This window comes from Scomber japonicus, chromosome 1 (assembly GCF_027409825.1).
Source record: "Scomber japonicus isolate fScoJap1 chromosome 1, fScoJap1.pri, whole genome shotgun sequence".
Classification (NCBI taxonomy): Eukaryota; Metazoa; Chordata; class Actinopteri; order Scombriformes; family Scombridae; genus Scomber; species Scomber japonicus.
This window is the reverse complement of record NC_070578.1, coordinates 23927668-23949955: the sequence shown is the minus strand read 5'-3', so window position 1 is coordinate 23949955 and position 22288 is coordinate 23927668. Positions and strand designations below refer to the sequence as shown.

The window sequence follows — 22288 nt, the reverse complement described above, 5'->3', positions numbered from 1 at the left end:
TGCTTTAAGAAGGTATTCAGACCCCTTTACTTTTGTCACATTTTGTTATGTTGAAACCTTGTGCTAAAATCATTGAATTCTTTTTTTTCCCTCATGAATCTACACCTAGTACCACATAATGACAACATGAAAACAGAAATGTATTAAAAGGGAAACATTGAAATATCACATTTACTTAGTTGTACTTAGTTGAATCACCTTCAGCAGCAACTACAGCCTAAGGTCTGTTTGATTATGGAAAAAATCATAATCATGATTATTTGGGTTTTTAACCATGCTGCATTTATTGGATATTTCGGCTTAATTCATTTTCTCTCCCAGCAGCAGCCTTTTATCTGCCGCTCAACGCAACACACAGCAGAAAATGTGCAGGGATATTAGTGCTGAGCGAGTTAAGATGATGATAGTTCACGCAACACATCCTGGTTTTTAATAATTAGTCAGTAAACTGTCCACTTTTATTTACTGTTAAAACATTTCGCTGTGTGTTTCAGCTTCTGTCAAACTAACGGAGCTGCGGCGGCTTCCGGTGACTTCTGGTCTAAGCTTTTCAAAATAAAACCTGTTATTGAGCGCTATCTCATTATTATTAAAAATCGTTTCCCCCCGATTTTATTAGTTTTGAGATTGTTTGGCCCCTAAATCGTAATCATGATCAAATTTCAATTAATTGAGCAGCCTTACTACAGCCTCAGGTGTTCTTGGGTATGACACGATAAGCTTTGTATACCTGGATCGGACATTGTCATTCTTCTCTGCAGATCCTCTAAAGCTCTGTTAAATGGGGACCACTGATGGGCAAACATTTTCAGGTCTCTCCAGAGATATTTGATTGGTTTCCAGTCAGGGCTTTGACTAGGTCACTCAAGGACGTTCACAGAGCTGTCCCTAAGTCACTCCTGCATTGTTTTGGCTGTACTGAATGTCGTTGTCCTATGGGAAAGTGAACTTTCCTCAAGTCTGAAGTCCTAAGCACTCTGGACCAAGTTTCCATTAAGGTTGTCTCTGTAGTTTGCTCTGTTCAGCTTTCCTTCAACCATGACCATTCTCCTTGTACCTGCCACTGGAAAACATCCCCACCACCATGTTTCACCATTGGGAACTTAGTAGACAGGTGCCTGGTTTCCTTCAGACATGACCCTTTTAAAATTGAGGCCAAACATTTCAGTCTTGGTTTTCGTCAGACCAGTAAATCTTGTTTCTCACAATTTGAGAGCCCTTTAGGTGCTTTTTTGCAAAACATACACACAGTCCTATCTCTGAGCTCTGCAGGCGGTTCCTTCAACCTCATGATGTTCATTGTCAACTGTGAGACCTTATATAGACAGATGTGTGCCTTTCCACATCATGTCCAGTCAATTGAATTTACCACAGGTGGACATAAATCAAGGTGTAGAAACATCTCAATGACAGAACAGAAATTGAAGCCTCTGAACTAAATTTCAATGTAATAATTCTTATGTCAATGTGATATTTCAGTTTTTCCAGAAGTGTAGATTGATGAGGGGAAATGATTTTTTTTTTAAATAGCATAAAGCTGCAACATAACAAAATGTGAAAAAAAATGAAGGGGTCACTTTCTGATTGCACTGTATATAGTCAATTGTTTTGGTATAATGGTGGATGGTATAATTATTTTGTCTGAACTGTAAAAGCTGTCCTTTTAGTTTTCAGAACTAACACCATAACACCATAAAGGCTGTATCAGCCTGTATCAGCATCATGAGGCCTGCATCAGCCGGTGTGGCTCGTTCTCCACATACCATTTCCCTTCTACCATGCCTTTTACAGTTCATTTAGGTTAAGCCCAGAGGCAACTTGAGTAAACTCGCAATGCTTTCAAACAAAGATAATTGACAGAGGCAACGTAAAATACGCTTTTTTTCACGTGTCTATAACCAGCATGGTACCATCATGTATCAAAGCTAGTTCCCATTCCTTTGTTCATTAAATAGCACATTTTCTCTGCATCCCCTCACCCACTTACTCTCATCTATTCCACCTCCCATTATTTTTCACTCTCCTCTTGTGCAAGGCTGTTTCCTCTAATCCCTGCAGCTCACTCTCAGTTTTAACATATAGACAGTGACACAGAAGACAAGTGACTCAAGACACAGAAAGTAAATCACTTCCATGTTGATGATGTTCTGAGCGGTTGTTTGTTCCAATATAAACATGTCTTGTTGTAGTTCCCTTTATTTGCATCTTTAGCTGTTTTAATCTTGATATCATGTAAGACTATGGTGTACAGTATATAGGACATTTGATTAAATGCAAAATGCAGTTAGAGAAATTAGGCATAATAAGTTTTAAGACAGTAATGCAAGGTTGAAATGATGCCCATCATCCCTGAAGTTGTTTCTCTAATCCTTGATCTTCCCACAGGGCAGTGATGCCTGGGATGGTGATGTTTCGGCGGCGCTGGTCAGTTGGCAGTGATGACCTGGTGCTGCCCGCCCTCTTTCTTTTTCTATTGCACTGTATCTGGTGAGTCAGTGTTTCTTTCACTATATTGATTTTTTTTTGCAGATATATATTTATTTTTTATTTCTCAATGTATCTCTGTACTAAGGAGTGTCTGTTTTACTGTATCTTTACTACATTGCCCTGGTCTTTAATGCTCAGGTTGGTGGTTCTGTCGGTGGTTCTGTTCGGCCTTCCCTACGGCTCAGACCAGTCCTGTTCTGTAACACTGGTGGACCATGGCCGAGGGTACCTGGGCATCCTGGTCAGCTGCCTGATTTGTGAAAGCGCCATCATGTGGTTGAGCATGAGAGGCAGCATTCTCTATACACAGCCCAGGGAAGCTGTGCAGTATGTCATCTATATACGGCTGGGTAAGACCTGCGGTCACACACACTTTTCTTTATACGAGGCTCTCTTTTATGCAGGAGGACCTCTTGATACTTGTGAGAATTGGATGAGGTTGTTGTGAGGATTAATTGTGGTTCTGAGTTAAGATTGGAACACTGTTTTTATTGATTGGGCAGATATTGATCATTATTCCACTCACTCTCTCGCTGTCCTTCCATGTCTCTCTAGCTATCCTGTTGGTCGAGCTAGTATACGCCGTGGTGGGAATTGCCTGGCTTGTCCAATATTACCAGCCATGCTCTGATGTTACTGCCAAAAACCTGGCTTTGGGTGAGCAAAAGAGGGCATTAAAGAGAATAAAAATTGAATTTTTAAGTTATATGGGGTTTTGTTATGCCTGACTGTGAATTATATTTTATTATTGTCTGTAGGAATCGTTGCATGCAACTGGCTAGTGATATTCAGCGTCTGCATTACCCTCATGTGCACCTTTGATCCTACGGGCCGGACATTTGTCAAACTGAAAGCCACCCGGCGGCGCCAGCGCAACCTAACTACGTACACACTCAGGTATTAACAGGCCCTTTGACTCTCTATTTCTTTCCATCTCTTTTTGCTTTGACATGAAACTCAATTAAAACACAGCAATCCAGGCATGCAGTATCACCTATTTCTCACATTTATCCAGTTTTGACAGTTTTCTTTGACCTTTTCTCTTCATTAGGCACAGGCTTGAGGAAGGCCAAGCCAGCAGCTGGAGCAGGAGACTAAAGTTCTTCATGTGCTGCACAAGAGCCCAAGATACACAATCAGTGAGTCACAGCATACACTTACCACCACTTTATTTCCTGTGGTTACAGGAAAATAGGAAGGAATAAAACCCAGGGATAATGTCCAGTGAGCCAGTAAATGAAATTAGTCCTGACAGGGTGACTCAAGACTGACACAAAGAAGCTTATTACACAGCTACTTACTGACAACATTGGGCCTTTTTAAATATAAAATAATAATATATAATGATTTAGTTTCAGGCTAAATCAATTCACAAAGTACCCACAAAAAGTTCAAGCATATTATAACTACTATTTATTCGACTTGACCGGAACAGAACAAATTTAAATTTTACAAATCTAAAAAAACTAAAAAAAACTAAAAAAAAAAGTTAAAAAACAAAAGTGCTTCAAGGCTCCTCTTAGATCTGGGAATAGTTTTATTTAGACATTATTACATCTTCACAGTTACCTGCAGCATAGTATTGATCTATATATGTTTTTGGAGTATGTTTGTATCTGTTTTGTGGAAAACTTCCTGTAGATGTCCTGATATCTGCTGCTCTCTTCTCCAGGATGCGTATTCAGAAGTAGCCAGCCTTTTTGCAGAGTTTTTCAGAGACCTGGACATTGTGCCTAGTGATATTATTGCTGGCCTGGTACTTCTCCGCCAGCGCCAGAGGTCTAAAAGATCTTCTATTTTGGACCAGGTATCACCACCTATAATATATATTCATATTTCTGTTCCATGTGTGTGATATTTATCGTAAAAACAATGCCCCTATTCTCCTTTTTTGTCCTGTTAAGGCCAACAATGATATTTTAGCCTTCCTATCTGGAATGCCTGTCACACGTAACACTAGATACCTGGACCTTAAGAACTCGGTAAGTGTGATAAATGAACACAGCTAAGCTGAGGTTGACGTGTGTGTGTGTGTGTGTGTGTGTGTGTGTGTGTGTGTGTGTGTGTGTGTGTGTGTGTGTGTGTGTGTGTGTGTGTGTGTGTGTGTGTGTGTGTTTAAACACATGAACAGACAGACACTTTTTAACATCAAAATGTTTAGAATTCAGGTAAACAATCAAATACTGAATCACAAAAATACAATATGCATTTGTACTTGTCCTTAAATGCTGTTTTCAGTCCTTGAAATAATAATAATTTGCTTTTAAGTAAAGTGAATAAATACAAATGGCATACAAGAGAGGGCTGTTGTTAAATGTTTCACAAGGACATCAGTATTTTTGTCGAAAGTTTCACAAAGTTAAAAAATATCAACAATGATAAATAGATTAAAAGAGCCTATTGGTGCCATACATTGTAGTTTTGTGGATGAAGATAAAACGTGCTAAAAGATTTCTTTCTAGTGTAACTCTTACAAGTTAATTCAGTCTTAAAGTATATTTGTTACATGTATTAAAATTATGTCTTGAGCGTTCTTTATCTGTTGTGTATTATTGTGTTATCTGTTGTGTTATTATTATTTTTCTAAAATAATATTTGAGGATCTACATGATCTGTATTTATCAATGTGTTGTTACTTTCATTCCTCAGTTGCTCTGACTTGCGTGTGTGTGTGTGTCCGTCTGTCTGCCTTTTCCTTTACCAGGCTGAGATGAACATGTACAAGGATGTGTGCTATTACATGCTCTTTGCCCTTGCTGCATATGGTTGGCCCATGTACCTGATGAGGAAGCCTGCCTGTGGGCTCTGCCGCCTCGTCAGCTCCTGCCCGTAAGCACTCATGTGTACACCCGCACAGTTTTGATCTATTTGGCTTCTGTGTCTCTTGAGGCTCTCCAGTGCAGTTCAAATTTCACATGCGCCAACACTAGCCAAGTGGTAATCCACTGAGACAATACCACTCTGGTTAGACCCACTCACTGACAAGCAATGTTGAATTAATCACATACTCTTATCCAGATTACTTGCACGGGTATACTGTATTGTACATGTAGATAACCTGTTAATTTTTTTTGTCTTTCCCTTTCCCCTTCTGTCTTGACCATCCCACCTCTTTCTCTCACCCCAGCTGCACATCAGGGTCTGGCTCTCGGTTGACTCAGTCAGTGACAGTGGAGGAGGACAATTGTTGTGGTTGTAATGTCCTCGCCATACGCAGACACTTCCTGGACAGGGACCTCAAGCAGGTTCACATTGTCTACACTTCCTGCCATGATGCTGTGAGTAATCTGGCAACCAGTTAACGAGCAGTCAGAGGTGTTTGGGCTTTACTTCCTGAATCAAACAAAGGATTGGCATTGTGTAGAAGTTTACGAACAGCAGCGGGATAATGTTCTCTTATGTTCTTCCTTTTCTTTTGATGTCTTTTTGAAAAGTGTACAGTTAAGGTGAGTTATAGTGTGCTCTCTTCTGGCTTTTCCATACATACTGTTGGAGTCCCAGAGCTGTGCATGCAGTATTACGCTTGCAAACTAAATAGTACATTAGACAAGAAAATATCACTTTACACTGGGCTATTGTGCAGCACTGCAACACTGGTGGTTTCACTGTGTCTTGTAGGTTTGGCCATCAGTTGCGTCAGTTTTGATTATACTTGACTCACCAGTTTAGTTGCTGAGATATGTGGAGATGGACCTGTGTCTGCATCTTTCTCAGTAAGGCGAGTTTGTTCTCAGTAGGTGTTGGACTCCACCAAAGCTGGGTTTTGTCACAGATTCTGTTCGTAATCATCGTGGACAGAATCTTGAGGTGCAACTGAAAAGTACACTTCTGTTTTTAACATATGATGTCATCCTCCGCAGTGTTTAATAGTGTAACTATCATGAGAATTTAATACCAAACCATCTATATGATAAGGGAACTGAGCCTGGAGGTGAGGGTCTCAATTTACGAATAGATCAAAAATCCAGTTAAGATTATTTCCCCTGTAGCGGGGACACAAGAATTATACACTCCTATGTGTGTCTGCAATGGATGACTCAGGTGTGATGTGCTTTGATTTCATTTCCCAAATGAGTGGGTTGATTTAAAACTGTGTGATTTTGTGTGTTGTTACTCTGTCCACTCTTGTTGTAAAAAATATGTTTAGCACACTGCTGCATTTCCACATCTAGTTGATACAGCTGATGAGTAAAAATACCATGTTTTTTAACCAAAAATAAGAATGATAAAAAAAATGTTCAATAGAATTTTCTAATTACTTATGAATTGCAGTTGCAGAGTTTTTAAAATACTACTTATACTTTCTTCAGCACAGCAGCATCAGTCCTTCATCCAAATGGACAACTTCTAGTACTCATTCAAAATAATCCCTAAATATAAAACAGGCTCAGACTGTTTGTAACATCATTGGTTGTTAAAATATTTTCCTAATTACATAGATTACATTTGCTGCTTCTATTTTTATGTTGAATTTCCACAGCACTCAAAGTAGCAATTGAGCAACACAATATCAATGATTTGTAAAGCAGAGCAAGTGAAGTTGGCAAGTGCTGAGTTTCCAGTTATAAATTCCTTTTATGGAGTGATTTATGTGATTGTGCCAACTTGGAAAAAAACTATACCAGTGCCCAGTTAGTCAGGATGAAAGTGAAGCTACACATGCTGCATGTGTATTTGTCGTCTCTTCATTTCACCCCTGTCATCTCTGCATCCTCCACTCAGGTTTATGAGACTCCGTTCTTTGTGGCAGTGGATCATGCGAAAAAGAAGGTTGTCATCAGTATCAGAGGAACCCTATCGCCAAAGGTGGGTTCCAACTTTCGCGTCCTGTTTTTCTTTTTCTTTTTTGTTATTTTCTTACCTCTCCAAATGCTAGTTGATCCTGCTTCCCTCACATCTCACCAACACCTCCAGAGTAAATGAAGTTGTCATAATACAGTGTTCTCAAACTCCTACACCACGCACACCCAGGGCATGACTATCCACTTTGTGAAATATGTCCTATGCATTTTTTACACATCATTTCTTTCTGTAGTGTTTTTGTGACATGATTTAAACATATAGTTAAGAGATGAATAATTGCCTTATCAAAAGGTAAAATATTGCTTGAGGAAATACAGTAATTACTTATCTCATAATCCTCCAAAGCTTTGGTCACAGCTAGTTAATACATGCAGTTTTGGAAATCAGAATAAAGCAGGAAAATACAAAGTTGAAAGGTAGATTTTCAGGGTGTTTGTGAATATCTAAGGTGTTTTATTGATCACCAGTGACCAGTTTAGCTCTGTTTGATTTCTGGGCAAACTTTAAACTTCCAAAAAGCATGTAATATTACTTCATTACTACCTCCTCAAAGGTTGATGCCCCTCCGTCCAGTACACAGCACTGTAGCCTCATGCTGAACCAAGGAAAACTGTACAAAGGAAGTGTAATATTTCATAAGTAGTTTGGGAATGGTAATCATGAATTCTTAAAGGTGTAGTCCAATTACAATTTAGTATTGTTTTTCTGTAAGGTTTTACATCCTGAACTGTCATTAGTTAGACTCTCCCTGCATGCCAAAAAATTGCATCATTTGAATCCTCACCCCCAATTTGTAAGACAAGCTTTCTCTTTGGAGAATTTGAAGTATTCATGCCCAAGATAACTAAATTATTTTTGTCAGGCTCTCCCCTGCCAGAGTCACAGAAGATATTATACAACTGTTGCACAGGCTGAGTTGTACTCCCATGACAAGTAAACTCATCTTGAGGTGTAAAAAAACATGTATAATTTTAAACTGAAATTGTGTGACAATATAACATTACTTTGCGTTCTTATAGCTCTTGGTATATCCAAGAACAGTTATACAATCCTACAGTCTTTTTTTGTATTATTTTTATAATATTTATGTTGGGTTTTTTTTATGATTGAGAAGATTACAAATGGCATTTTAAAATCCTGCACACTTCTCATCACCTTCTCTGTTCTCCTTTTTTTCACGCTATCCACTTGTGTTCACTCAGCTTTACGCTGCCTTTTGTAGAGTTTTTAACTTGTCTTGTATGTATCAGGATGCCTTGACTGATCTGACGGGGGATTCTGAACGTTTGCCAGTAGAGGAGCAGCATGGGACGTGGCTTGGTCACAAGGTCAGAGATTATTGTTGTAAACCACTCTCTTACAATACTTCTACTCCACCAGACCGTCTCCTCAGAGATTTTACAACTTCAATTGTTTCTGTTCTCCATAGTGCAGTTTCAATACAATTCCAGACCCCAAAGGTCATTACTGCTGCTAATAGTAAAAAAAATACTGTGGATATTTAAATAAGAGATTAATGAGGCACACTTTATGTCCATATTTCTCCCTTACCATCTTATGCTCCACTGAATCACTCTCTCATTCCTTCCGCTCTTAGGGGATGGTTTACTCAGCAGAGTACATTAAGAAGAAACTGGAACAGGAAATGATCTTGTCACAAGCCTTTGGAAGAGACTTGGTACATGACTCAATATTGTATTCAGATTGAAGGGCTGAATAATGACTGTTTTCTACATTTTGAACTATGATTTGATATTGTAGTACTTTATTCAAGACTCTATTAGTCTTGCAACATTACAGGGATAAACAAATCATCCATCTAGAAACAGCATAATAAGCATTTTTAAGGGATTATAACAAAAGTGTGCTGTTGTGAATATAATGACTCTGGCTGTCTCTCACAGAGCAAGGGCACCATGCACTATGGACTGGTGATAGTTGGGCATTCTCTCGGTGCAGGCACTGCTGCTATTCTCTCCTTCCTGCTGAGGCCTCAGTACCCCACACTTCACTGCTACTCTTACTCTCCACCTGGTGGCCTTCTTAGGTGAGTAATATGATTTACTAAAGATTATACAAGAGAGGGAAATCACAAGTATTGTAATCCTATAATAGCTGTAGTACAGAGGACTTTAGCATTTGCATTTTTTTCTGTCCTTTCCCATAACAACTTCTGTAAGAAAGGAAACATTATTCCCATGAAAATTTCCCGTCCCCTAGGGGTTACACCCAAGCCAAGAATGGCTAAACATAGGCTTGACTGATATCAAGTTATACTCTGTAATCAAGGCTTCTGCTGGTATTAGTGGACCTAGTGAAAGTTGCTATAATGTTTTTGTGAATAACGTTAAATAAACCTTAGAAATATGAGAAAGAATTGTGTGAAGTCCCACTGTAGGATCAATAAAAGTTTATCTTATCTTATCATATGCTATTATTGGCTTCAGACATTAGAGCAAATGTTTCTTTGGAAGTATGAGTTGGAAATGAAATTTTTTGAAGTTTTTTCCCCTCAGTGCTCTCCATATTTCTAGTTCACATAATGTGACTAATGTTTCCATCTTTCATTTACCCCAGTGAGGATGCCATGGAGTACTCCAAAGAGTTTGTCACCTCTGTGGTATTAGGAAAAGACCTGGTACCAAGGTATCTCCTTTACTATATTCAGTATACTGACGCTAACTTCATTACTGCAGTATTCCCACATTGACATATCTTCTACTGGTCTCTCGTAGGCTTGGCCTGTCACAACTGGAGGGTTTCCGACGCCACCTTCTGGAAGTCTTACAGAAAAGTAACAAGCCAAAGGTGACTTAACTCTTGACACTGTAGAAGTCAGGAAGACCATTTGTGCAATGAAAACATCAAAAGGAAAGATTAGAGACTCATACACATGTGTTATCAGCAGAATCTACCAAGAACAAGTTGTGCCTTTTTGCAATAATTAAAAAATCTCTACTATACAAGTATTAATGTTAATATCTTATTTTTGCCTTTTTTCCACTGTTCTCACATTCATATTTAAAACATTAGTATTGTCACAAATTAAATCGTGTTTTCCAAATTTTGCAGATTTTGGTGATAAAAATGAACTGCAGGGTTCCACACAACCTGTCACAACACTGCAGTTATCTCTGTTGTAATTAAAATAATTAGTTAACCCCCGGCTGTTGCAGAAAAACAAACCTTGTTATACCGAGGATACATTTCAATTAATACATTATGTCACACAAATAAAATGTTTTTTCTTTATTTTTCTTTTGCAACAGTGGAGGATCATCGCGGGTGGCACCAAATGCATCCCGAAATCAGAGCTTCCACTAGAGGATGAGGATCCTCAGTCTCAGCCAGCAGCGCCCCCCAGCAGTCGCTTGTGGCTCCACCCCAGTGACCTCAGCATTGCCCTTTCAGCCTCGACCCCCCTCTACCCTCCTGGCAGAATCATCCACGTCGTGCACAACCATCCTCCAGAGACATGGTGAGGAAACTGATTAGAGAGCTGTGGGTAGATAGTAACAATGAAATCCCCAAATGTAGTTTTTTACTGATAAATAATACAACACTTGTTCTTAAAATTTACCACAAGGCTCACAAATGGTCAAGTGTTGTATAACGGATGCAGCTGCCTCAAAGCTAATTTTATATTAGTTTCGCACTATGACATAAAAAAAACTGGCAACTCAGTAGAAACAGGTATACACTGCATACTTGAGGGTGTGGGTTTACAGTGTGTCACGCTGCACTCCTCCATTCTTCTGTCTGCATACTCAGTTGTGCTTTCTCATTTTTTTAATAATCTCCCTTTCTTTTGTGCCTGCTGTTTTCCAATCCTTGCTTATTTGTTATTTTGAACAATGTGGAAATATATTCAAAGAGGGAATCCAAATCTTTATTGCTATTGTTTGGAGATATTGAAATTGTGTTACTGATGCTTTCAGACACTGGTATCACACATTCACTTTCTTCATCAACTGGGATGTAATCTAAGGCACATTTCAGTGTTCTTATGAGTAACAGGTTGATATCATTCAGTATATTAAAAAGCACAGAATGAGTATATGAGATATGATCATATTTATTTACATCTCTTTTGGTAACTTTATTCTCTTCTCAAGTTAGATAAAACTAGTTATGTACAATAAATCTATACCATTGTGAAAAGCCTTCAGTAACTGATTGATATATTGCAGACATCATTGGAAGTCTATAAAGTTGCAACAATTTCACTGCACTTGTGTTCACTGCTCTGTGGCTATCCAGCCTTGCAGTCTTGCGGAAAACCACAAAGCAGAAGTGGTTTGGCTGGAGTATCCTAAAAATGACAGCAAGACAAACCCCTCTATGATGGCTCTGTCTGAGTGTTCATTATTAGGGTTTTACATTTCTCTTACATTGACCTAATCCCCATACATAGCTCTTTCTTTTATATTTGTGTCATACACTGCAAACATGTCCAGCTGTTGTTGTTCTATAGTGTGCCACTGAGGCACTGAAGCAGACTGCTGTTAAATCAACATGTATGTTCACTCTCACTTTCACAGTGATTGACACACTTTCTCTTCTTCCCCTTCTTTGTAGCTGTGGTCAGGAAGACCCAACCTACTCAGCTCTGTGGGGCGACAACAAGGCCTTTAATGAGGTCATCATATCACCTGCCATGCTTAATGAGCACATGCCCCACATGGTGATGGAGGGCCTAAACAAGGTTTGTTTTATCTATGTGCATGCCGATAGAAATTAGAGGTGTTTGAATCTAAACCAATGATGAAAAGTCTTTTGAATCTTGTCCCTCATATAAAAATACTGGATGATTGAATTGTTGGATAAAGAAAATGTGTGATAATGTGTCATTATAAAAATGCAGATGCTTTCACAAATATTGTCAATAACTGCTTATAAAGGGGAATACCACTGTTTAAAATTTACAAAGGAACAAATTTAGACTTTATTCTAACTAAAGCTAGACATCAATAATACAATATTAATACAATACACTAATACAATATTTGTAGAGATATCTTGAATTAATCCATTTTCAACAAATCTTTATCCAAGTTATAGATTAAACAATGTAATTGCTGGTATGTTTCACTCTGTTGTGCTTTAAATAAATAAATACCCGCATTCACTAAATGACAGAGGTTATACCCATACCCATAACACATGTAGGCCTTGATAGACTCCAAATGTACATTTTCATTATTCAGTTTCTTGCCGTGGTTATTCAACTACATGTTCATATAGATGTTGTGTATTTTTTTCTACAGACAGTTTTTTTTTTATTATTAAATGGAAAGCCTTTTTGTCATTTAAAACTGGTTAAGACCTTTGACATCAATAGAAAAAACTCATTAGAAGATTTCTCTGGTCTTAAACTGTCGTAGCCGTTTTGAGATTGAGTACCTCAGCAATCAAAAAGAGAGATATAAGTATTACATATATTAAAATTGGTTTTAAAAACACTATTGCAAAGACACAAGATAAAAACTTTTGTGTTTTAAGATTCAGTGGTATACCCCTTAAGTGACTGACTCTGACTCGATGGTCAATACCCGCAGGGAGGATCATCTTTAACCTACAACTATACCGAGAACTGTTCACTCGTGATTGGTTTCATGGGGTCCTCTGGTGTATATGAGTGTATGATTCACAGGCACTGACCATCTTTTCTGGTAACAGGGTATTAATGTCTGTGTTTGCATGTATGTGTGATAGAATCACTTTGGGAATCATTACGTGGTTTTGTTCGTTTTTGAGAAGTTTTGTGATGAAGTATTGTACTGTACATTAGTGTGTGTGTCTGTGTGTTTGTATGCATGTGTGTATGCCTGGTAGGGCTGGGCAATGCATTGATATTATATCGATATCGTGATATGAGACTAGATATCGTCTTAAATTTTGGATATCGTAATATCACGATATGTCACCAGAGTTGTCTTTTCCTGGTTTTAAATGCTGCATTACAGTAAAATATATGATTTTCTGAACTTACCCACATAACTTCTTAACTTTTACCCACTTTGTCATTGTATCCACATTACTGATGATTATTTATCAAAAATGTCATTGTGTAAATATTTAGTGAACGCACCAACAGCCATCTCTACAATATTGTTGCAATATCAATATGGAAGTATTTGGTCTAAAATATCGTGATATTTGATTTTGTCTATATCGCCCAGCCCTAGCCTGTGGTGCCTAGGCTGTAGAATGATCCCTCTGGTGTTTCTGCAGGTACTGGAACCATTTTGTCCCCTGTCTGAGCAGGAAAACCCAGAATCAGAGGAGCCAGAAGTCAGTCAACCTACCTGCAGTGCCACTGTGTTCATGAACTCACAAACAGAATTCAACTCTAATCCTCTTCTTTCTGATGCCCCCCCACTCGCCCACAAAGATCTATCTTGCACTGCCTACCTCACAGAGACTGAACCACTCTCTGTCCCTCTGACTGTCAATGCTTCTCCTTCTGTTTCAGATGCTGAGTCTGTTCCTCCTCCTCTGTCAGACTGTACTTCTGCTCCAGAGCCTTGCTTGGTGTCTGTCCCACCACTTTCTAATAATCCTTTAGACCCTCCCTCAGGAGTACTTTCAGTTGAAGATGATTCATGCATTCCATCACAAACCAAAACAGACCCACCCAACTCTCCCCTTTGTGTAGATATGATTTGTGCACCTCTTTCTGAAATCCTACCTGATGAGTCTCAGATAGAGAATCATGGTAGAATTAACATTGCATAGCTCTTTACAAAACATGAGATTTGTGGTTTACAAGTGCCAAACAGTTCTTGTGATTCTCTCACACAGACTTTATGACATTCAGTATTAACATTTGTTAGTCACTGTGCACAATTTCATCATCAAGCCATCTGAATATTCTTCTCTCTTGGGAAACCTAAACACTACCGTTGTTACTATTAATACTGTAACTAAAATGCCAGACTAAGATAATGTAATTCAAATGCTTACAGTTCCGTAAGTTAAAAAAGTGAAAACATTTTTTTTAAGTCAGAATTTGGGCTCGGCCCAAAGATTTTTCACTTTGGAGGAGGTGGAGAGAGCCCAGGACGTGCAGCTTGTGTTATTGCTCTTTACACTTGCGCATAAAGACCTGTGGCTGGATGCAACAGGTCCAGGCATGTTCACCGGAGGACGTCAAAAGGCGTGGCGGGAAGAAATTTGTAAAGTTGCCAAAGCAAGTTGAGGCAATGCATGTGTAAACAACATGTTACTGTGGTAAATCTAATTACTACATAGCTCTTGGTATACACCACATACTAATAGTGTATATAACAGTACAAGAATATGTAATCCCTTTAAAACCCATGAAGAGTCAAAAATAGACTTTTTACACCCTGTAAACCCACCTGCACTCTTAGTCTTGATAATGAGATTCATCATCCAACTTTCCTTGAATCATTCCTTCATTCTTTTCCATTCCTCTCACAGCTAAGGTACATTTGGTCAAGTGCTGTGGCATGAACTTGCCAACTCTGTCCCTCGAGCTAACAAGTTTTCTTTGTATTCACAAAGTTTCCATGGTAACCTAATTTCTTCCACATTATCTGCTCTTTCTTCCTCCTTGGCTGGCTTCTCTCAGGGTTTTTCAGTTGCTGCAGCTCTCCTCTCTGGATCTTTTTTTTTTTTTTTTGCTTTTTGAAAGCACATTTTCAGCCTTTACTCAATTTGAATCCCTTCAAGGAATTGTCAATAACTCATCAGCTGCAGATGAAGTAACAAGGGGAAAAACCTTGTAAATATGGGGTACTCTGTTCAGCACCACTGCTCTGCTGTTAAATTGCTACTTACCATGTCTCGTGTTAATAAGACTGAAAAAAAGAAGTTAAACCCTTGTGTCTTCATCATGCACTTATTTCATCATGCTGTGCCATAATGTAATGTGCTTCCATAAATTATTGATGTATACATGTCCATAGGAAATGCAGAGCTCACATTATACATTTCTCTCTACATAGAATATGCCGTCTCATGCTCTCTGTGTTTTTAGTGATTTCTTGGTAGTTGTGCCTACAGCTGCTGGTGATATGTTTTATATTGTTCGTGCCAAATATTTGTTGTAGGTTATCACTTGCAGCAGTCTTGTTCTCATGTATCATTGGCCAAACTCACCTGTGTAACCTCATCACGTTTTAATACAGTATGTGATCCATAACAATCCTCATAACTCAAACTCAGTTTAAAGCCATTTTTAATTCACTTAACACATGTCCATTTTAATATTTTAAGTCTTTGTTTACATTACTTCTCATTTAGTTTTAACATTTTATGTTCCATTGTCCCATGTATTGTATGTTTTTCATGTTTTCATGTCTATTGCTCTAGTTATTTTTATATCATCATGTTCTTCCATCAAGTGTTGTCTAACTCATTAAAGCTAACCAATTATATGTAAATGTGTGTTGATGTGATTTGCTGGTAGTGTTTGTTTCCCTCACATTTTTTACTATTTATACAACACAGTTCAAATGTAAACAACAGGATTTCTTGTATGTTTTTGAAGTTGCATATGCAGTAGTTGTATGGATTCCTATTACTTGTCATGGTGTAGGTCTTATGTAGTTCTTTCTCAGGCATCCATGACTCCACTGTGGGTGTTTAATGTCATTTGGAGTAGGAGTGAGCTCCCCTTTAGATCGCACTTACATTTATCTCAACTACTCTGTGCCTTTTTAACACTGCAATAGTAGATGCAGTCATTTTTGCAGTTAAATAAGGATGTAGTGATTTTGTGTGTGTGTGTGTGTGTGTGTGTGTGTGTGCGTGTGTGCTTATTTTTATCTCACCTTTTGACATTGAAAAAGGATTCAACAAAAGCATGTTAACTCATTTCTGAGTTAACATGAAGTTCGCTCCTTTTGTTTTAGTGTAATCCACTGATAAAATTATTTTATCAGTGCCGATACTAGTATCCTGGTGTGTGCTGGAATATTGTTTTTAGTTTACTATGGTTTACCCTTCACCAGCTGGCACCCAAGAGAGAAGCACTGCTGTGCACGGGGTATCTACAGTTTTTTGAGTGGTAAAATATTGGGCTTATTTAACTGTTCAGTCCACAAAATTAAGTAAGTATGCAAATATTTTTTGAATGTTTATTGGCTGAGAGCAGCAGAAGTAGAATTTAAAAATATACCATGTGGGTGAGGGAATGCATTTTTTTGTGCATCTTTCTGTCGATTGTATTGTATGTTGATTCTCAACCCCAAAGTGCATCCTCCCTGTTTTCATGCTTTCTTTCATTGCTTTTACATATCAAGTTAAGCAATAATGTCTACCATGCTACAAGTCATGTGTTTGTGTATACCCTTGTTCTTGTGACAGGTGCTGGAGAACTACAACAAAGGGAAAACAGCTTTGCTGTCAGCAGCAAAGATCATGGTGAGCCCAACAGAAGTGGACTTGAACCCAGAGAGTATATTCATGGATGCATCAACAACGTCCCATCAGCCAACACCTACAACCCACCACCGCAGGAACAGTAGTGTTCGGTTAGTACATCAGGCACCACTGTGGGTGTGTTGGATCCTAAAAGAATATATAAAGCCGTTTGCTTTGATCTTCTGTATAGTCAGTTTCCCCTATAAATTAAAATACAGCATAAGGGTCAAAATGTTCCTCATGTATCTAATGTTTACTATCAAACCAGTACTAAACAATACTACTGCTACTAATTGCTACTTTATTGTTTTCTCAAAATTATTATTTCTGTCTGTTCCTTTTGGTTTAAAAAAAACAAGACAAAAACCAATGTTACGGTAAGCAAAGCATGCAATCACTAATTCTTCATAATGTGCTCCCTTCTCTCATGCACGCATGCACGCTGTCCGACCACAGAGCAGTTGCAACGTATGGTAGTATTGAGTTCCCTCCTCGCCCTCTCTGGTTTAGTCCCTGTCCAAAATAAGTGTGAACTTCTGATAGTGATGGTTGAATTAGGATGTTATGTTTCCTGTATTAAATGCTAATACAAGATGGTACACTAGGATACACGGGCCTCCCAGTCTCCCCTTTTCTGTTCTTTCTTCCATCTATGTAATGTTTTTTCTGGTGTACACTTTGGGCCTGATTTACTAAGATCCCAAATAGTGGGTACTAAATTGCGTGCACAGTGCAATAGATTGCGTGTTTCGTTTGCGTGCGTTTTGCAGGTGATCTACTAAGAATAACTGCATAAATGAAAACAGGTGCAACAGGGTGGAGACAGCAGTATTTAAATGAGGGTTTTGCGTGTCTGAATGGAGAGTTTGGACGAGCAGAAAGCTGCAAGCGCAAAATGAAATGTGATCAGGTTCTAGTGGAAGAGGTTAACAAATATATTGAGTTATAACAAAAACAAATATTACCAGAAAAACCGACATATGGAAGAGTATTTGTGACAAAGTCAATGTTGTTAGTAAAACCAAAAATATTCCACTCAAAATATTAACACAGGTGGAAAAACTCTGTCCTGTACGTATTCTGTGCCTCCGTCTCCTCCTCACCACAGTGACAGAAGTCATCTCTGTGCAGTGCGCTCATTATGGCAAACGTGCTAAATGGACAGCAAGTATTATCTTTCACAGTTGAAAGACGCAAACCTCAGTGCGCTGCGTTAGTAGATGAGCTTTCACATTTTTTGCGGGTGATGTCAAGTTTGCACATGTTTTTACACACGCAGATCTTTAGTAAATCAGGCCCTTAGTACCCTTAGTACCCTTAGTACCCAGATATTGTTTAAATACTAACACTTTCCCAGTTGTCTGTTGATAAACCCTCCATAACTTGTTTTGATCCATTTTTCGTCTGTTTTGTGTTTTGGATCCCCTTACCCTTTCCCTGTCACTACTCTCCATTCCTTTCTTCTCATCTCCTATCCTCTAGTTCGTGTGCCCAATCTGAAATATCTCTGGATGGTTTCTCTGAGTGCCCTCCTCCTCCAGTCCCTGTAGTGCTGCGTGGAGCACGGGAGCGCCTTGCAGTGGAGCTGAGAGAACGCAAAGCACCGTTAGCTGTCATGGAAAGTCTCTCAGACGCTGAATCCCTCTATAGTCTGGATTCCCGACGCTCCTCAGCTGCGTTAAGGGGTTCACCAATGCTGAGTTGCCTCCCATTCCCTTTGGATGCCCCAATTCCAGAGGAGAACCCGTCTCTCAGCTCTCGCACCGAACTATTGACTGCCGACTGCCTCTGCCAGGCTACGCCAGAGCACCTGGGTGAGGTTGGACCCTTCTTTACCCCACTGGAATCCACGTCCACCCCAGATTATCCAATGCGTCTGTCCCCTGCCACTCCACGCTACAGTGGACAACATTCCCCAGCTCTGCTTAACCAGAGCGCCTTGGCTCAGCCTTTCAAGCCAGAGGCCAACGCCAACCCAATTATGCTTCCTGATGGGGATCAACAACAGATACCTGATGTCTACAGCCCAGGTAGCACACCTAATGCTCCCCTCAGTCCACAAATTGGTTCTAGACCAATGGATGGTAAAAAGGAACAGTGGGAGATGAACACAGAAGAGAAAGAGTTCATTGCAGAGACCAGACAGGCAGCTTCTACTCCTCCACCCCAACTATCCAATGGAAACCCCAGCCAGGCAGTGTTGGAATTCGCCCAGTACTTGGACTCTCTATTCAGACTGGACGGCAGCAGCTCGCCGCCACTGGAGCTGTCTGATGGGGAGTCAGAGTCAGGCCGGGGCTCTTGTGGGCAAGAGGATTGCTTGGGAGAAGGACAGCAATTGGATGACAAACAACTTCTGGCCAGAGCAACACTGGAGCCCAACCTAGTTCCCAAGCCCCCACGCACATTTGCTGGATCTGCTGACCCCTCTTCTGGCATCTCTTTGTCACCTTCCTTCCCTCTCTCGTCGTCTGAGGAGCTCAACGATCTCTCCCCTGGTGAGGGTGCCCCACCTGCCATACACTCCCTACGAACATCTACCCCTTGTCACTGTCCTGAAGAAAACACAGTATCATCTATGGTGTAGTGGGCTCCCAAGACTTCCATTGCTCTAAACTGGAAGGTGCAGTCATCCAAAATTTTAAAACATATCACAGTACATGCATGCGATGGAATGCAGTCACTCATCAGAGATCCAATGACAGAACTTGACTGACCAACTTACAAACTATTTCCATTCTTCAGGTGTCCCCTTTGAACGCTGTTTATAGCATTTTCACACTATTGCAATGACTAAGAATAAAAGATACCTCTCTCTGCATGCCAGGGGGCTGTGCTGCTTTTGGGTGAAAAAAAAACTGTAGCTTCACAATGCCATTCCAAAACAATGTTGTCTCACCCACGTAGAGACGCCTCAGCATTACATCTGTTCCCCGACATAACAAAATTAAAGGGAGAATAGTTAACTGAGCAGGGATTCAAAAACTTAACACTGTAGAATGAGGTTAGCATAGGCACATCATCTGGGTTGATGTACTGTACAACTTCCTGCACCCGCAGCAGCTCTGGAATTTTTTGTCCAACTTTGATTTCATTTTATTTTTTAATCAGGAATGTGAAGACGAACATATTCGTAGATCAATAGAAGTGAGAAAATGTCACGAAATGTTCCTCCGGTCTATCCAGAATAGACTTCAAGAAAGAGAGTAAGTGTGTTTCATTGGTGAGAATTCATGTGTCTTAAAAATTTAGTGATTGTGACAAAGTTATTACAGATGCCTATGGATGTTTTTAAGTCTTTTGGTTACTCTTTATAGTGCATGAAGAAGTTTTTTTCTTTATTTTTAAAGAGAAATTGTCACTAAGCCACATTTGGATACTCTTGCACACATCATATTGCTCAATCCCCCTCTCCCCCGTTGCCAAAAAATTTAATACACTGTATTGCCAAATGTATTTATGAGATGTAATTTTGTATATGTATATGGATATTGCTTTATTTAAACACAACAGTACCAAGCTACAATCATTATCTCCTTCCCTAATCATTCTGTTGGTTCCCATGTAGACTGTTACACAGCAACGCCACAGAAAAGATGCCATCCTGATCTTAAAACACTGCCATGGTCTCAAAAACATGAACTCTGTACCTTGGGTGTGAACCAGTCCTAGTGTCAACATCTAGGCCACAATAATGAACTTGCTAATAGCTGTCATAATCTACTGTACCTTTTCTCTTTGGAGAGCTCTTGGCAATGTGCCCTCCTCAGGGTCTGCATGTTTTGTGCATTTCAGAGTAGCATGGCTGATATAGAACAAGTCATCAAGTCATTATGATAATGCCAATAAATAACCATGTATGTACACGCAGAATTTTGAGGGCATTTGTAATGCATACCCAGGTCTCCATACAGGACCAAACTGTGTATCCTAAAAGTGTCCCAGGATATAATTCCTCTTGTTCTCAAGGTGCTCTGAGTCATAATGGATGTCAAGGTGTTTGCTTCCCTTTAATCTGGTTCATCTCAAACACCATCGAGGTCGGACTGAATGAATAAATGGGCTTGAGCATTTTGTGTGCCAATTCTAAATATGTGGCATACAATCTTCCATATCACTCGGGTGTAACAGGTGGCTCATACTTTTCATTATTTATTACCGTTAATGTTGTTACAACTTTTATTGCTATATTTGATGGTATTATTATCCTTATTGCTCAGATTGGCTTGATGTCAGTGGTTTTTATCTCAGTTGTTGGGACAGTACAGTGCGGGAAACTTTTTAGACTTTCCCAATGTAAGGAGTTATATATTTCAGCTTTTTTTCTGTCCAAGTGGAAAAGTATTTGACATTCTGCCATGGCATGGTGACAATATGCTCTTTTTACAAATGTTTCATAGTAGTGAGACATGCTGCAGAGTGACAGCCTGCTCACAGTGACCTTTGGTGCAGTGCCAGTGACAAGCCTGGATCTGCACAGTTACTCTATTTGGAGCCAGATTTGCTGTGGTTACTCACAGGAGACAGCTCTAGCCAGTTAACAGTCTGACAATACTCAAATCATGCTGCCAGTCCCAGTAGTCTCACACAAGATACAGTAAGGTTGAGCCAGCAATTTCCTGCATTCAGTAGCTTTGCTTGCAACCGGTCAAACACTTAAACTCCAGAAAGAAAGCACTACAATACTTTTCACCATGATGTGTACAGCACCATCCTCTATGTGTAATTATTTATGCAGATGTCTAAAAAAAAAGATTGAATTCCAATAGAGTTGTGTAGAAAACAATATATATCAATAAGGAAAAAATGACTATATTAAAAGATATCACTATTGACATATAGAAAAGAATATTTCATCTGAAAGTTATTTATTCAAATATTGGCAGATTTACAAATTGGTCTATATTGAAAGAGGAATAATTCAACTGTCTTGTCCATGTTTACCTGGTTTGCTTCCCTCCTTTCCTCCCCCACAATGAGAATGTATTTAATCCCTCCCCCTTACTGCCCTGCCTGTAATGGAATAAACAAACTATGAAGGTAACTATGAATTTCTGTCATATTTCTTTAAACATATACTAGTGAGATACAGTCTCTTTTTGGTCAATTTAAACTAACCAAAAAGCATTGTACAGTAGTTCACATCGCAGGGTTTCTGGGTGTGTCCTGAATGCTTGGTAATATCACGCCATCGTTTTCCTTGAGGTAAGTAAAATTTTATTTACATGGCACCTTTCAAAACCTACATTACAAAGTGCTTTAAAAAGGAACAATATGTTAAAAAAAAACATTACAACAGAAGACCGCACAATAAAAACAAACATCATCACAAATTAAATTGAAAATGTACATGATAACTCAAGCACAAAACACTTCAGATAGGTAAAGGTAGCTTTTCAGCTGTGCTTTAAAATACCCTGTTTCACAGCCTAGGACTCAGGAATGGAATGAGGTACAACTAGGCCCTGCTTAGAGAAGCTGAGAGGCCCAGCAGATGTGTAAAGCATTAGTAATTCACTAATATACTCTGAAGCAAGACCATTCAATGCCTTATAGATGAGGAGGAATATCTTGAATTGAATCTGAAGCCAATGTAGTGACATCA

At 39.2% G+C, this 22288-nt stretch overlaps 1 protein-coding gene across 1 annotated transcript in view; it reads left to right on the top strand.

The window, feature by feature from the left end:
* dagla (diacylglycerol lipase, alpha) overlaps positions 1 to 20491 on the top strand; it is a 38307-nt gene extending 17816 nt beyond the window's left edge. The window contains exons 2-20 of the mRNA XM_053321074.1: positions 2386 to 2487; positions 2626 to 2837; positions 3043 to 3144; positions 3246 to 3384; positions 3539 to 3626; positions 4160 to 4294; positions 4392 to 4469; positions 5192 to 5316; positions 5615 to 5765; positions 7210 to 7293; positions 8541 to 8618; positions 8888 to 8968; positions 9195 to 9337; positions 9868 to 9936; positions 10026 to 10098; positions 10560 to 10768; positions 11869 to 11995; positions 16627 to 16793; positions 18166 to 20491. Coding sequence (XP_053177049.1) covers positions 2393 to 2487; positions 2626 to 2837; positions 3043 to 3144; positions 3246 to 3384; positions 3539 to 3626; positions 4160 to 4294; positions 4392 to 4469; positions 5192 to 5316; positions 5615 to 5765; positions 7210 to 7293; positions 8541 to 8618; positions 8888 to 8968; positions 9195 to 9337; positions 9868 to 9936; positions 10026 to 10098; positions 10560 to 10768; positions 11869 to 11995; positions 16627 to 16793; positions 18166 to 19270 — 3261 coding nt within the window. The 5' untranslated portion in view covers positions 2386 to 2392 and the 3' untranslated portion in view covers positions 19271 to 20491. The remainder of the gene's footprint in view (positions 1 to 2385; positions 2488 to 2625; positions 2838 to 3042; positions 3145 to 3245; positions 3385 to 3538; positions 3627 to 4159; positions 4295 to 4391; positions 4470 to 5191; positions 5317 to 5614; positions 5766 to 7209; positions 7294 to 8540; positions 8619 to 8887; positions 8969 to 9194; positions 9338 to 9867; positions 9937 to 10025; positions 10099 to 10559; positions 10769 to 11868; positions 11996 to 16626; positions 16794 to 18165) is intronic.
* Positions 20492 to 22288: the final 1797 nt, after the last annotated feature.